Genomic DNA, 16,961 nt, shown 5'->3' with positions numbered 1-16,961 from the left:
TAATTTTTCGGTACCCGAATTCAACAGCTTTTTTTCTGGGTTTCCCACGGGAGTTGAACTTCAACATTTTAACACATGTTATTACACACCTTTACAAACATATTGGTGAAGAAATTTTTTGGTAACAATTTAGTTAACAGATTTGTGAAATATCTCATAAAATGCCCTTACTATGATAGACGTGCTTTTAATAAACTATTTATATTGATTGATTGATTGAAACTTGGTGGATGAGTTGGTTGGGTGACAATAACAAGGCGATTTCATTCTTGTTAAGATCCCTGATCCAGAACTGACCTATCAGTGGATACAAAACGTAACCTGTTCAGCCTGGTTGGTGGTATGCTCTCCACCAAGTGCCGTTCTCACCTGGGGCTACTGAAAAGATGGTGGTGGCAGAGGGGGTGGGTAGGGTTAAATTGTAGTTGGATAGGTAGGCCTACCTAGGTGTATTAGATATTGATGGGTGCTGGGAATGGATATTGACAGGATTTGTAGGTTAACTTGTGAGTGAATTGGTGACAATGGCTTCTGGGATTGGTGTAGCACAGGCATGATGGTCCAAATGGCCTCCTCATGCGCCAAAATTCCTTGTGTTGAGTGGAGCTTATCTCCAGAATCCGAGAAAATGGAAAAGAGTGCTTAGAAGCCCATGGCTTTCTTCAATTAACAAAAATCCTGTTATATGCCCGATGTCAAGTTGAGGGTGCAAGGAAATTAATTTAGAAAGCGCTATTATTTCGCATTGCGAGCGCCCAATGTCGACATGACGACATGGCTCGGTGAAACCGGTGCAATTGCAATCTTGCTGGAAGGCCCACCATGACGTCATGGGATTTGCTGCCGTGGTGGTATAGTTAGCGACGGTGACATATATTCGTGGTTTTATTTTTGACGAGCTGTGAGGGTTGGTTTCGGTATTAGTTATGCAACTATTTCAGGTACATACATCGTTTTTCCTTTGATAAATGCAATTCATTTTGGAGAATAAATAGTTGGAATGAAGGACGTGGGTGAAGAAAAGGAAAAATAGGTCTTGGGAGGAAGGAGATGTGTTGGAGGTGACGCCGGGTGTTGTGAGGCGCGGTGTTTTAAAGCGTGAGGACGTCCTTTTAGCGCCTTTTTACTTCGCAATCTGAAGGGCGGTTTTGAGGTTTGAGTCTCGGAATAGACGTTCAACTGCAATGGGATAAATTGCTGGAGAGACGAGCCCAAGGGTAAAGCAAAAGCGGCTTTTATGGGCGAGTGAAGTGAAATGAAAGAAAGGGATGAGAAGTGATGGTTAAACAACGCAGAAGGCGAGGCGGCAGCGGTTCCCCTGTGATCCTCCGGTCGACTTGGACGTGGACCGCAGATGTTGCACCTGCAGATGTGCAGGATGAACACGTGAAGGCGGTGTACCGGGTTATTCTCCCGCAGTGCGAGCACAAAGCGTCCAGGTAAACGATGGGTGAGGGGATAGTTTGCTTTTGAAATGTCAGTACGAATTGCATACCTTCAGTGTTGTTTCGCTGAATGGATGATTAGCAATGATAGGGACGAGTTTGTTTACCGTACAAATCTGAAATACCAGTCAATGCCGAGAAGTATCTGAAAAGTAATGGCGGAAATAAATGACTTGCTGGGATGAATGAGTTTAAGTGAATGAACTAGTTGACGGACTTGCTTGTTCACCCACTGGCTCACGACGTGCTTGTTCACCCACTGGCTCACGGACTTGCTTGTTCACCCACTGGCTCACGGACTTGCTTGTTCACCCACTGGCTCACGGACTTGCTTGTTCACCCACTGGCTCACGGACTTGCTTGTTCACCCACTGGCTCACGGACTTGCTTGTTCACCCACTGGCTCACGGACCTGCTTGTTCACCCACTGGCTCACGGACTTGTTTGTTCACCCACTGGCTCACGGACTTGCTTGTTCACCCACTGGCCCACGGACGTGCTCGTTCACCCACAGGCTCACGGACTTGCTTGTTCACCCACTGGCTCACGACGTGCTTGTTCACCCACTGGCTCACGACGTGCTTGTTCACCCACTGGCTCACGACGTGCTTGTTCACCCACTGGCTCACGACGTGCTTGTTCACCCACTGGCTCACGACGTGCTTGTTCACCCACTGGCTCACGACGTGCTTGTTCACCCACTGGCTCACGACGTGCTTGTTCACCCACTGGCTCACGACGTGCTTGTTCACCCACTGGCGCACGACGTGCTTGTTCACCCACTGGCGCACGACGTCACCCACTGGCTCACGACGTGCTTGTTCACCCACTGGCTCACGACGTGCATGTTCACCCACTGGCTCACGACGTGCTTGTTCACCCACTGGCTCACGACGTGCTTGTTCACCCACTGGCTCACGACGTGCTTGTTCACCCACTGGCTCACGACGTGCTTGTTCACCCACTGGCCCACGGACATGCTTGTTCACCCACTGGCTCACGACGTGCTTGTTCACCCACTGGCTCACAACGTGCTTGTTCACCCACTGGCCCATGGACATGCTTGTTCACCCACTGGCTCACGACGTGCTTGTTCACCCACTGGCTCACGACGTGCTTGTTCACCCACTGGCCCACGGACGTGCTTGTTCACCCACTGGCTGACGGGCTTGCTTGTTCACCCACTGGCTGACGGACGTGCTTGTTCACCCACTGGCTGACGGACGTGCTTGTTCACCCACTGGCTGACGGACGTGCTTGTTCACCCACTGGCTGACGGACGTGCTTGTTCACCCACTGGCTGACGGACGTGCTTGTTCACCCACTGGCTGACGGACGTGCTTGTTCACCCACTGGCTGACGGACGTGCTTGTTCACCCACTGGCTGACGGACGTGCTTGTTCACCCACTGGCTGACGGACGTGCTTGTTCACCCACTGGCTGACGGACGTGCTTGTTCACCCACTGGCTGACGGACGTGCTTGTTCACCCACTGGCTGACGGACGTGCTTGTTCACCCACTGGCTGACGGACGTGCTTGTTCACCCACTGGCTGACGGACGTGCTTGTTCACCCACTGGCTGACGGACGTGCTTGTTCACCCACTGGCTGACGGACGTGCTTGTTCACCCACTGGCTGACGGACGTGCTTGTTCACCCACTGGCTGACGGACGTGCTTGTTCACCCACTGGCTGACGGACGTGCTTGTTCACCCACTGGCTGACGGACGTGCTTGTTCGCCCACTGGCTGACGGACGTGCTTGTTCGCCCACTGGCTGACGGACGTGCTCGTTCGCCCACTGGGTGACGGACGTGCTCGTTCGCCCACTGGGTGACGGACGTGCTCGTTCGCCCACCGGGTGACGGACGTGCTCGTTCGCCCATCGGGTGACGGACGCGCTCGTTCGCCCATCGGGTGACGGACGCGCTCGTTCGCCCATCGGGTGACGGACGCGCTCGTTCGCCCATCGGGTGACGGACGCGCTCGTTCGCCCATCGGGTGACGGACGCGCTCGTTCGCCCATCGGGTGACGGACGCGCTCGTTCGCCCATCGGGTGACGGACGCGCTCGTTCGCCCATCGGGTGACGGACGCGCTCGTTCGCCCACCGGGTGACGGAGGCGCTCGTTCGCCCACCGGGTGACGGAGGCGCCCGTTCGCCCACCGGGTGACGGAGGTGCCCGTTCGCCCACCGGGTGACGGAGGCGCCCGTTCGCCCACCGGGTGACGGAGGTGCCCGTTCGCCCACCGGGTGACGGAGGCGCCCGTTCGCCCACCGGGTGACGGAGGTGCCCGTTCGCCCACCGGGTGACGGAGGTGCCCGTTCGCCCACCGGGTGACGGAGGTGCCCGTTCGCCCACCGGGTGACGGAGGTGCCCGTTCGCCCACCGGGTGACGGAGGTGCCCGTTCGCCCACCGGGTGACGGAGGTGCCCGTTCGCCCACCGGGTGACGGAGGTGCCCGTTCGCCCACCGGGTGACGGAGGTGCCCGTTCGCCCACCGGGTGACGGAGGTGCCCGTTCGCCCACCGGGTGACGGAGGTGCCCGTTCGCCCACCGGGTGACGGAGGTGCCCGTTCGCCGACCGGGTGACGGAGGTGCCCGTTCGCCGACCGGGTGACGGAGGTGCCCGTTCGCCGACCGGGTGACGGAGGTGCCCGTTCGCCGACCGGGTGACGGAGGTGCCCGTTCGCCGACCGGGTGACGGAGGTGCCCGTTCGCCGACCGGGTGACGGAGGTGCCCGTTCGCCGACCGGGTGACGGAGGTGCCCGTTCGCCGACCGGGTGACGGAGGTGCCCGTTCGCCGACCGGGTGACGGAGGTGCCCGTTCGCCGACCGGGTGACGGAGGTGCCCGTTCGCCGACCGGGTGACGGAGGTGCCCGTTCGCCGACCGGGTGACGGAGGTGCCCGTTCGCCGACCGGGTGACGGAGGTGCCCGTTCGCCGACCGGGTGACGGAGGTGCCCGTTCGCCGACCGGGTGACGGAGGTGCCCGTTCGCCGACCGGGTGACGGAGGTGCCCGTTCGCCGACCGGGTGACGGAGGTGCCCGTTCGCCGACCGGGTGACGGAGGTGCCCGTTCGCCGACCGGGTGACGGAGGTGCCCGTTCGCCGACCGGGTGACGGAGGTGCCCGTTCGCCGACCGGGTGACGGAGGTGCCCGTTCGCCGACCGGGTGACGGAGGTGCCCGTTCGCCGACCGGGTGACGGAGGTGCCCGTTCGCCGACCGGGTGACGGAGGTGCCCGTTCGCCGACCGGGTGACGGAGGTGCCCGTTCGCCGACCGGGTGACGGAGGTGCCCGTTCGCCGACCGGGTGACGGAGGTGCCCGTTCGCCGACCGGGTGACGGAGGTGCCCGTTCGCCGACCGGGTGACGGAGGTGCCCGTTCGCCGACCGGGTGACGGAGGTGCCCGTTCGCCGACCGGGTGACGGAGGTGCCCGTTCGCCGACCGGGTGACGGAGGTGCCCGTTCGCCGACCGGGTGACGGAGGTGCCCGTTCGCCGACCGGGTGACGGAGGTGCCCGTTCGCCGACCGGGTGACGGAGGTGCCCGTTCGCCGACCGGGTGACGGAGGTGCCCGTTCGCCGACCGGGTGACGGAGGTGCCCGTTCGCCGACCGGGTGACGGAGGTGCCCGTTCGCCGACCGGGTGACGGAGGTGCCCGTTCGCCGACCGGGTGACGGAGGTGCCCGTTCGCCGACCGGGTGACGGAGGTGCCCGTTCGCCGACCGGGTGACGGAGGTGCCCGTTCGCCGACCGGGTGACGGAGGTGCCCGTTCGCCGACCGGGTGACGGAGGTGCCCGTTCGCCGACCGGGTGACGGAGGTGCCCGTTCGCCGACCGGGTGACGGAGGTGCCCGTTCGCCGACCGGGTGACGGAGGTGCCCGTTCGCCGACCGGGTGACGGAGGTGCCCGTTCGCCGACCGGGTGACGGAGGTGCCCGTTCGCCGACCGGGTGACGGAGGTGCCCGTTCGCCGACCGGGTGACGGAGGTGCCCGTTCGCCGACCGGGTGACGGAGGTGCCCGTTCGCCGACCGGGTGACGGAGGTGCCCGTTCGCCGACCGGGTGACGGAGGTGCCCGTTCGCCGACCGGGTGACGGAGGTGCCCGTTCGCCGACCGGGTGACGGAGGTGCCCGTTCGCCGACCGGGTGACGGAGGTGCCCGTTCGCCGACCGGGTGACGGAGGTGCCCGTTCGCCGACCGGGTGACGGAGGTGCCCGTTCGCCGACCGGGTGACGGAGGTGCCCGTTCGCCGACCGGGTGACGGAGGTGCCCGTTCGCCGACCGGGTGACGGAGGTGCCCGTTCGCCGACCGGGTGACGGAGGTGCCCGTTCGCCGACCGGGTGACGGAGGTGCCCGTTCGCCGACCGGGTGACGGAGGTGCCCGTTCGCCGACCGGGTGACGGAGGTGCCCGTTCGCCGACCGGGTGACGGAGGTGCCCGTTCGCCGACCGGGTGACGGAGGTGCCCGTTCGCCGACCGGGTGACGGAGGTGCCCGTTCGCCGACCGGGTGACGGAGGTGCCCGTTCGCCGACCGGGTGACGGAGGTGCCCGTTCGCCGACCGGGTGACGGAGGTGCCCGTTCGCCGACCGGGTGACGGAGGTGCCCGTTCGCCGACCGGGTGACGGAGGTGCCCGTTCGCCGACCGGGTGACGGAGGTGCCCGTTCGCCGACCGGGTGACGGAGGTGCCCGTTCGCCGACCGGGTGACGGAGGTGCCCGTTCGCCGACCGGGTGACGGAGGTGCCCGTTCGCCGACCGGGTGACGGAGGTGCCCGTTCGCCGACCGGGTGACGGAGGTGCCCGTTCGCCGACCGGGTGACGGAGGTGCCCGTTCGCCGACCGGGTGACGGAGGTGCCCGTTCGCCGACCGGGTGACGGAGGTGCCCGTTCGCCGACCGGGTGACGGAGGTGCCCGTTCGCCGACCGGGTGACGGAGGTGCCCGTTCGCCGACCGGGTGACGGAGGTGCCCGTTCGCCGACCGGGTGACGGAGGTGCCCGTTCGCCGACCGGGTGACGGAGGTGCCCGTTCGCCGACCGGGTGACGGAGGTGCCCGTTCGCCGACCGGGTGACGGAGGTGCCCGTTCGCCGACCGGGTGACGGAGGTGCCCGTTCGCCGACCGGGTGACGGAGGTGCCCGTTCGCCGACCGGGTGACGGAGGTGCCCGTTCGCCGACCGGGTGACGGAGGTGCCCGTTCGCCGACCGGGTGACGGAGGTGCCCGTTCGCCGACCGGGTGACGGAGGTGCCCGTTCGCCGACCGGGTGACGGAGGTGCCCGTTCGCCGACCGGGTGACGGAGGTGCCCGTTCGCCGACCGGGTGACGGAGGTGCCCGTTCGCCGACCGGGTGACGGAGGTGCCCGTTCGCCGACCGGGTGACGGAGGTGCCCGTTCGCCGACCGGGTGACGGAGGTGCCCGTTCGCCGACCGGGTGACGGAGGTGCCCGTTCGCCGACCGGGTGACGGAGGTGCCCGTTCGCCGACCGGGTGACGGAGGTGCCCGTTCGCCGACCGGGTGACGGAGGTGCCCGTTCGCCGACCGGGTGACGGAGGTGCCCGTTCGCCCACCGGGTGACGGAGGTGCCCGTTCGCCGACCGGGTGACGGAGGTGCCCGTTCGCCCACCGGGTGACGGAGGTGCCCGTTCGCCGACCGGGTGACGGAGGTGCCCGTTCGCCCACCGGGTGACGGAGGTGCCCGTTCGCCCACCGGCTGACGGAGGTGCCCGTTCGCCCACCGGCTGACGGACGTGCCCGTTCGCCCACCGGCTGACGGACGTGCCCGTTCGCCCACCGGCTGACGGACGTGCCCGTTCGCCCACCGGCTGACGGACGTGCCCGTTCGCCCACCGGCTGACGGACGTGCTCGTTGACATTGAGACTTACCTGCTCACTCACTAGGTGACAGGCTTGCTCACTTGCAGACTAGTCGACGGGCTCATCCGCTGGCCAACTGAATCGTCAGCTCACCGAAGTACTCGCCCGCTTGCCTTCGAATTGCTTTCTCAGCTGCCCCCCCACCGCCAGCTGTCTGGCCGGCCTGTCCTTCCGCCTGCCGACTCTATGGCGGGCCTTCTGTCCACCCACCAACTGCCTGACAAGCCCACCGATTGGTGCGCCCACACCGACCAATTTGTTTGCATTTTCATGTGTGCGTGGGCATGTATTGGCAAGTCGTCATCCTTTTTGCGTATTCATTTTTGATAGGTGGGCATCTATTTACATGCTATCACACTGGAATCTGCAGTCTTTTTGTTTTCTCCCAAACCTGAATGTACTCGAGGTATGTTCGTAGAAAATGTTGAAGTTCTTCAGGTGTGTTAACAAGGTCCATCTCGATGCAATCCTCATTTTTTTCAGATTACTCATTTAATGGGCGTCAAATTTAACACAAGTGGCATCGATTGGTTTGTATGAGGAATGTGTGTTTCATTCCTTGTTTTTGTTTTTTTTTTGCGAATAATTTGTTGTCTTGTAATCGTCCTGTGAGATACTTGTTGTTTTTACTATTAGTTTACACATCTTTCTTTGACAGGAAAAATTGTAAGTGGAATCCGAATTGTCTGGTTGGGCTTGGTGAACACACCTGGTCTGGTGAATTTGATGAAGATTCCTTCTCAAGTACAGATCACCCAGACAGTGAGCGACGTGTCCAGGTTTGCCAAACGTATTAAGCGTAGAGTTGTAACCATTTTGGAACAATTTGAGGCTAATAATTTTGCTGAGCTGAAATGTTTGGGGATGATGCTTTTCAGCCCAAAGCTCATCCGATTTCTTTTATCAACATGTCCTTGTGTTGCACAGCAACAATGCTTCCGTCTTGAGCGAAGGTTGTAAATTTGCATGAACATCATTTTTGACTTCTGGAAATGTCAGTTACTGCTATTGATGTTTATTTACAAGAATTATTTTCGTGCTATTTTATGAATATCATGAAACTTTCTGGCTAAAAGCTTGGGTTTTATTTATTTGGGTGGCAGTATGACCCAGAGGTGCGCACACTCGCCTCAAAGCTATGTAGCTTCTGTGGGCATTTGAATCTCAGCTCGAATCTCGGCCCAGCTATAAATTGTCATCTCGGTGTTTCACAGGCAGGGTGATTCATCGATGTGTGTACGTCTCTCGAATGGACGTTAAACGGGCATCCCGTCTGCCGGCATTAGTTATACATAAATAATAATAACCACCTTTAGAGGCCATTTTTCCCCGCAAAGCGGGGTTTGGCCTTTTTCGGGAACCGTGGTTGTTGTTGTTTTTCGGTCCCCTATTTGAAGCAATGTTTTACGGCCGGATGCCCTTCCTGACGCCAACCCTTTTTGCCACCTTTAACGACAAACAGGGAATTACCAGTGAAATGGTACTCAATTAGCCGACCTCGGAAGGATGACAGGCTGAGTCAACCCCCCTGGCGTTAATTCAGCGATCGACCGGGATTCGAACCCAGGATCTTTGGATCCTAAGCCGGCACCCTAGCCTCTAGCCCAACACCAGGGATTATTTACAAGAATTATTTTCGTGCTATTTTATGAATATCATGAAACTTTCTGGCTAAAAGCTTGGGTTTTATTTATTTGGGTGGCAGTATGACCCAATTGGTAATGGTATGACCCAATTGGTCTGACCAAATATGACCCAGTATGACCCAATTGGTGCAATTGGTAAGTAAGATGGACATTAAACCATACACACATACACACACATGGACCACAGTGTCTTTCACGAAGAGTAGGCGGGTTAGAGACCCATGTGGGCGGGTTAGAGAGTCGTGTGCTGGCACCATGAACAAATTTCAAAATCCTTTTTAACACCAGTCCAGAGGAATAGCTTTACACTGGCCTCATTGCTTCAGATTAGCTTTATGTGACGAATGGCTTCATTTGAGATATCTAATATGGCATCATGAAAATTTGGGTGAAAAACATTTTTCGGTTCGGCAAAGTTGGGTTCCCGTCAGGTGCAGCACATTTGCACATTTCTGTCTGAAAAACGTTCAGTGACCAAGAGTTTGCATTCAAACAAACAATGTTTGCCTCAAGTTCATACACACATGAACAACTTTTTGCATAAATAAATGTTCCCACAAAATCAGGATACATTCAAGTAAGGAAACATTTACTTCATCGGCACACATTGCAAAGATCGCATCGTATCACATCTGTATGGCATGCAAAACCAAAAAGGTCTGTTTTGAAATCAACAACAGGCTGCTGTAGATCCACCAGTCTCCTTTCTCAAAGTTGTGCTGTTGCCTTCTCAAGTCTGCCATTGGTGAACACTCCCTCTCCCCCCACTCCGCTGTCAACTCGCTCACCTCAAACGGACTTGTGTGAGACTGCTTGAGAAAAGGCAGTTATTGTTTCCAAATTCCATCTCTGTATTCCCACATTTCCTATTGCCTTCTAAACTGCTTTGACACTGATGTAGCTAATGAATGTTTATTCAGCTTCACCTCTGCATTGGCAACGAGCCAAGATGGTATAAGTAAGCATATTCTCAAATTACCCGGTGTGTACTCCAGTTTAGAATAGGTACACCATATCCCTGCGTGTCGTAAGAGGCGACGAAAAGGGTTGGCGTCAGGAAGGGCATCCCGCCATAAAACATTGCCTCAAAAAGGGAACCATGACAATTACAACTACATATGGGCAGGGTACAGCCCGAAGTGGAGATCGGTTTCTGAGGTTTGGGACATGGAATGTAGGGACAATGACAGGGAGATCAGGAGAAGTGGTGGAAGTATTGGTCAGAAGAAGAGTGGGCATATGTTGTGTGCAAGAGACGAGATGGAAGGGAAGTGGTGTGAGAATGGTGAAGGGTAGGCAGGGACAGAAATACAAGTTTGTGAGGCAAGGGTGCCCAGAATGCATGCATGGTGTTGGTATCCTGTTTTCTGAGGAGTTTGTAGACACTGTGGTGAGTGTGACAAGAGTGAGTGATAGGTTGATGATGGTGAAAATGATGATTGGAAAGCTCTTAGTGAACGTCATCTCGGGATATGCTCCGCAGGTCGGTCGGAGCGATGAAGAGAAGGGCAAGTTCTGGTGTGCTATAGAGAAGCTGATGGAAAACGTGAAAGATGAGGAGGTTGTTGTGGTAGGAGGAGACCTAAATGGACATGTGGGAAGGAGTATAGATGGTTTTGAGGGAGTTCATGGGGGTTACGGATATGGTGTGAGGAATAGAGAAGGTCAAAGGATTTTGGAGTTTGCTGATTTTGTTGATTTGTAATACTCAGTTCCAGAAAGAGGATAATAAGCTTGTTACATACACATCAGGTGGTTCGACGACAACCGTTGACTACTATACCTGATGGTGCGTAGGCGAGATAGGGGGCACCTCCGGGACACAAAGGTGATCCCGGGGGAGGAGGCTGTTTCCCCACTTGGTTGACTGCGACATAAGGGTGAAAGATGCGAGGAGAGCTCGTGGGGTGAAGTACCAACCGAGAATGAAGGTGTGGAGGTTGAAAGAGGCGACGGTGAGGGAGGCATTAAAAGAGAGGCTGAGTCGGGTAGAGGATGATGTGGTTGAGCTTGAACGTGGTTGGATGTCAATGAAAGATAGTTTGTTGGGAGCCGTTGGTGAGGTATGTGGATGGACAAAAGGACCACCGAGGCACTCGGAAACATGGTGGTGGGATGATGAAGTTGGAAAGAGGATTGACGAGAAGACGAAGAAGTTCAAGGAGTGGCAGAAGGCGAAGGGTACGGGGGCAGATAAGGCAGAGCATGAAAGTTATAAGGCAGCCAAGAAGGCTGCAAAGAAAGAGGTGTAGCAAAGGCGCAGGAGGCATGCAGGAAAATGTTCGGAGAACGCTTGGATTCAGAAGAGGGTCAGAGAGCGGTATTCAGGATTGCAAAGCAGATAGCGAAAGAGAGGTTTGATGTGATGGGGGTGAGTTGCTTGAAGGATGAAGTGGGACAAATCGTTGTGGGCCCAGATGGAATTAAAGGAAGATGGAAGAGATATATGGAAATGCTGTTGAATGTAGAGAATGAATGGAATGGCAACATCGAGAGTAACCCAGTTTTAGGACCGGCCGAGAAGATAACTGAGAAGGAAGTTGAGGAAGTGATAAAAGCAGAAGGAAGTTCACAAAGTTCCACATTTCCAAGCTGGCCTCCAAAGCCAGTCGCCGACTGGGCATCCTCCGTCGTGCGAAGTCCTTCCTCGGCACACCTGAGCTCCTCACCACATACAAGGCTTTCATCCGCAGCTCAATGGAATACTGTTCTCCCCTATGGGCCGGTGCTCCTGCCTCACACCTAGCTCGGCTTCACGCTGTTGAAACCAAAGCTTTCAGAATTATTGGAATCTCCCGCGATGAAGCTATCTCTGAGGGCCTTTCACTCACTCACCGCAGGCAGGTAGGTGGTCTTTCTGTCTTCTACCGACTCCTCTCCGGCCTTGCACCCCCAGCTCTCTCTGTGCTCTGTCCCCCAAATATTCCTACAGGTCGCACAAGATCTGCCAGCAACCCTCTGATGGTTAAACTGCCGAAATCTCGGCTCTCTGCTCACCTTCACTCTTTCATTCCTCTTTTCTCCCGCCTCTGGAACAAACTCCCTCACTCCCTTCAATCCCACTCCTCCCTCCAGGTCTTTAAAACAGCTGTTCACCACCATCTCTTATCTTCCCCCATCCAAAACCTTGATCTTTTCTACCCCCGCTAATTCACCCCAGATCCACCTTGTTTGAAATTCCAACTTCTTTCCTGGAAGTCCTGGCAGTGTCCATATGTTTTATACCTCTCCCACCGCCCCCTTCCCATGCCCCCCCCCCCCCCCCAAAGCCCTCGCCCTCTCTCAGATCTCTCGATGTCTCCATGTCTCTCGGTCCCTGCTCTCAAATGTTGTGTTTGTGTCCTTCCCCCTCTCTCCCCATCTTGTCTACCGCTCCCGATGTTATATGTTTTATGTGTCGGTTTGTCTTTCTGTGTGATTAATGTTCGCTCTTTCACGAGCCTCGATCTTGTATACAAAACAAAACAAAACAAAAAAAAAAAAAAAAAAAAAAAAAAAGCAATGAAGAGTAGAAAAGTAAGAAGTCCTACGGGAGTTGTGGGAGATATGTTGAAGGCAGCAGAAAGTTGGGGTGTGAAGAGAATGACAGAGATCTGTAATCTGGTGGTGAAAGAAGGCCGCATTCCATTGGATTAGGAACTGAGTACCCTCGTCCCTCTATACAAGGGGATAGGTGACCCTCTGGACTGTGGCTTGAATCGAGCGATAAAGTTATTGGAGCATGGAATGAAGGTATTGGAAAGGGTGTTGGAGAGGAGGATAAGGAAGAAAGTGAAGATCGACGAAATGCAGTTTGGATTCATGCCAGGAATAGGAACGACAGACGCGCTCTTTATTTTAAGGCAGTTGCAGGAGAAGTACATGGAGAAGAGGAAGAAGTTGTTTCTTGGGTTTGTTGATCTGGAGAAAGCATTCGATCGGGTTCACGCAAAGTAGTGACATGGGCATTGAGGAAGTTAGGAGTGGAGGAATGGTTCATCATAGTCGTGATGGCAATGTAGGAGAGAGGGCGCACAGCTGTAAGGACGAAGGACGGGAACAGTGGTGAGTTTGAGGTGAAGGTGGGAGTGCATCAGGGGTCAGTACTAATTCCACTACTATTTTTAGCTGTGATGGAGGTGCTGGCTCAGAACGTAAACGAGGGTTTACCGTGGGAGTTGTTGTATGGATGGACTGAAGGAGAAGATGAACAAGTGGAAGGAATGTATGGAGACAAAAGGTCTGAAGGTGAATATTGGAAAAACGAAGGTGATGGCAAGTTGTAAAGCATGTGGTGAGATGGAAAGAACTGGGAAGTGACGTGTGCTGTGTGCAGGAAGGGTGTCGGAATGAACTCCATTCAATGTACAATGTGCGCAGAGTGGGTTCATCAAAAATGTAGTGGTTTGTGAGGGTCATTAACCAGTGTGGTAGCCATATTCAAGTGTAAGTTGGGCACGGAGGGAGCTGCAGATGGAGCAAATGTTTAGTTGGATCTTGGAGATGGCGTGAAGCTGGAAGGTGTGAAAACATTTTGCTACCTAGGAGACATGTTGAATGAAGAAGGTGGATCAGACTCTGCAACGGTTGCTCGAGTGAGATGTGCATGGAAGACGTTTCGGGAACTGAGTGGCATGCTGACGAGGGGAGTGTCGTTGAAGCTGAAGGGAAAGGTGTATGCTGCATGTGTGAGAAGTGTTATGATTTATGGGAGCGAGACATTGGTTATGAACGAAGAGCAGCAACGAAGGCTGGAAAGGGTGGAAATGCGAATGGTTCGGTGGATGTGTGGAGTATCGTTGATGGAGAGGAAGACAAATGATGAATTGCGAAAGATGATGGGAATAGAGCCTGTGATGGATGCTGTGAAGAGAAACAGGTTGAGATGGTTTGGTCATGTGTTGAGGAAGGATGAAAGTGACTGGTTGAGAAGAATGATGGAAATGAATGTAGAAGGAAGTAGAGAAACGGGAAGACCGAGAAAGACTTGGCTGAAGTTGGTGGAAGAAGAAATGCAGGCAAGGGGGTTAACAAGGGGTGGAGTTGCAGAAAATAGGGCAAAATGGAGAAGATTGTAATGGGGCCCGCAAGGCTAACCCGTGCTCTAGCAGGGAAAATGGCCTAAAAATGCCTGTTGTGTTTTTTGTTGTATTCTCATGTTATGCTCTTATTGCTCTTTTTGACTTGCTCTTCTTTAGACTGCTCTTCTTTGGACTTGTCACTTTCCCAACTCGTCCATTACTCAGCTTCGTGCTCTTCCTGCGGCTGCCTCAGATCTGCTTTCAACTCAACTAACATCATTCCCATTTATGAAAACAGTGTCCAAACAGCATCTCTCACTTCTCGGTCATGGATTCCATTATCACTGCTGACTTCAATTCTTTCCTCTTTTAAAACTACCTGATATCGGACCATCAGGTTGAATCGAGTTCCATTCTCAACTCTGGACATTCTGCTGCTTTTTATTCTGTAATTGTCGATGTCCATTAATCTAAAACAAGCGCTTGGGGCCATCTCCTTCGACATCTCTTGTATTTGACAAAGCCAGTCTGGCATTCTGCTCTGCTCGCCAATATTTTTGTCCACTGTATACATGGCCACCATCACACCTATCTTTCTGCCTTATTTCACTTCCGCAGTCAATGCATTACTTTCGATGGAACTCTCTTCTCTTCGAGTGTAGATTAGAGTATACCTGGGCAGTGCTTTTGGCTGTCTTTTCCCTCATCTACATAAATTACATCTCCGTTGCTCTGGAAAACGCTCTTCCTTTTTACAAATGATTTCACGTTGTGTCGTACAGTGTCCCATCCAACTGGCAGGCAGACAGCTGCATCATTCTCTGCTGATGTGGAATGGATTAGTTGTTGGTTTGATAAATTTAACCTGTCTTTCAATTCTGGAAATCATAGTCTCACCTTGCAACTCCAGAAGGTTCACATGCGATACAAACCCAGCTATCTATTTCTGTGGCCTGCCAATGAAAGACAGAGGTTCAGTCTGTTGTACTTCTCGGCCTCATCATCAACCGTGACCTCTTCTTTGTAGAAGTGACCATGACCTCTTCAAGTAGCCTCAAATTGTTCATTCTTCCAACATCTGTGTACTGTCATATCGGGTTCAGTCAAGATCATTGGTGACAAGGAGCAGCAATGTGCAACTATGCTGACTAGGCAATAACGAGTACATGCGAAACTAGAACGGCACTCAGTAGAGAGCATACCTCCACCAGGTTAAACAGTTTACGTTTTGTCTTCCACTGATAGGTCATATCTGGATGCGGACCTTAACCAAAATATAATCGGCTTGTTCTTGTCACTTACCCAACTCGTCCATCAAGTTTTGTCATAAGTCTGCAACATTTTGAGATGTCCTGTTCACAGACAGACCAACAAGTAAACAGACAAACAGAGAGGGGTGAAAACATAACCTCCATCCAATTTTGGTTGTGGAGGTAATAATTTGCCTCCTTTCTGGAGCTCTGCATTGCCACAAAACACTGCCCACAGATGAGCTGGATGAAATTGTGAATTTTCATGAGAACCTTCAGTGCAATTTAGACATTAATGATAATTTAATGAAAAACGCAAAACATTTTTGCATTCTGAAAATATGACAAGTGATTAAGTAAACTGCAAGTACACGAGTTGTGGATATGACATGTTACGAGCCTAAATGTATTGTTTCCTTGTATTCCTTGTAGGAGTTGTACTTGGACAAAGTTATTAGCACGTCTTCAAAATTTGTCTTGACATAACCAATTGGAATTTCATCATGCACTGACTAATGCATTTTGTCATTCCTTTAGGACTCATTCGTTGGCCTGAAGAACCTTGGTGCGACTTGCTATGTGAACACCTTCTTGCAGCTGTGGTTTCACAACAGACCATTCCGCCAGGCCCTCTTCCTATACCAGCCAGGACCTCAGCTTGGTTCTGCCACCCAGGAAGGTGCTGCAAACACACTAGCAGCATATTACTGCTATTGCAATGCACATAGCTGTCAAGTTGTTGTTGTTCTACTCCTCTTCCCTTTATAAGGGATGAGGTCTGATGACATCCAAGCTCCTGCCCTGCCTTGACCACAACACTCCTCCACTCTTCTCTGTCTTCAGTCTACTCTTTCCACTCTCCAACCATCCCTCCCTCCCCCACCTTACTGAAATCCCTCCTCACACAATCCTCCCATATCAACCATGGTCTCCCTCTTTTCCTCCTACCATGGTCCCTCAACCTATCCGCTCTCTTTGCCATTCTCTCTTCCTCCATCCGCACCAAATGTCCAACCCATCTCATTTCACCAATCTCCCCGCGGGAAGAGAAAGGCTGCACACCTTTCTCTTCCCGCGGTTCATCCATTCTTCGATCCACCCTTTTCACTCCCGTGATCCTCTTGACCCAGTTGTTCTCACAAACCTCTGTTGTTCTCTCTGTCAGTACCACAATCTCCAGACTGTAAAGGTAGGCTGGCGTTACACATGGCATCAGAACCTTTCCTTTCAATTTCCTTGAAATCTTTCTGTCTGCCATGACACCATCCACCCTTCTCCACACATTCACACCCACCTGAATCCTTCTCAGCACCTCTGCCTCTGACTTACCATCACTGGTCACTGTTCCATCCAGATACAACAACAACAACAACAACATGCATTTTAAGGCCATTTTCCCTGCTAGAGTGGGGGTTAGCCTTGCGGTCCCCATGACAATCTTCTCCATTTTGCCCTATTTTCTGCATCTCTCCTTGTTAACCCCCTTGCCCGCATGTCTTCTTCCACCATCTTTAGCCAAGTCTTTCTCGGTCTTCCCCGTCCTCGACTTCCTTCTACATTCATTTCCATCACTCTTCTCAACCAGTCACTTTCATCCTTCTTCAACACATGACCAAACCATCTCAACCTGTTCCTCTTCACAGCATCAATCACAGGCTCTATTCCCATCATCTTTCGCAATTCATCATTTGTCTTCCTCTCTCTCAACGATACTCCGTGCATCCACCGAACC

General features: G+C 53.9%; 1 protein-coding gene across 17 annotated transcripts in view; it reads left to right on the top strand.

The window, feature by feature from the left end:
• Positions 1 to 839: 839 nt before the first annotated feature.
• USP48 (ubiquitin specific peptidase 48) overlaps positions 840 to 16,961 on the top strand; it is a 250,247-nt gene continuing 234,125 nt past the window's right edge. For 10 of the 17 annotated variants that reach the window (XR_013625012.1, XR_013625013.1, XR_013625011.1 and 7 more), the window contains exons 1-3: positions 1,016 to 1,439; positions 7,992 to 8,112; positions 15,767 to 15,908. Coding sequence is in view for 9 of the 17 variants with exons in the window: in XM_078786945.1 (XP_078643071.1) it covers positions 1,279 to 1,439; positions 7,992 to 8,112; positions 15,767 to 15,908 (424 nt within the window). In the remaining 8 variants the exon portion in view is untranslated. Of the gene's footprint in view, positions 1,440 to 7,991; positions 8,113 to 15,766; positions 15,909 to 16,961 lie in introns of all 17 variants that reach the window. The other 7 variants (XM_078786943.1, XM_068131386.2, XM_078786949.1 and 4 more) reach the window with 5 other exon arrangements.

The sequence above is a fragment of the Myxine glutinosa genome, chromosome 11, assembly GCF_964187855.1.
Source record: "Myxine glutinosa chromosome 11, kmMyxGlut1.1, whole genome shotgun sequence".
NCBI classification, from domain to species: domain Eukaryota; kingdom Metazoa; phylum Chordata; class Myxini; order Myxiniformes; family Myxinidae; genus Myxine; species Myxine glutinosa.
This window is presented reverse-complemented; position numbering and strand designations above follow the sequence as displayed.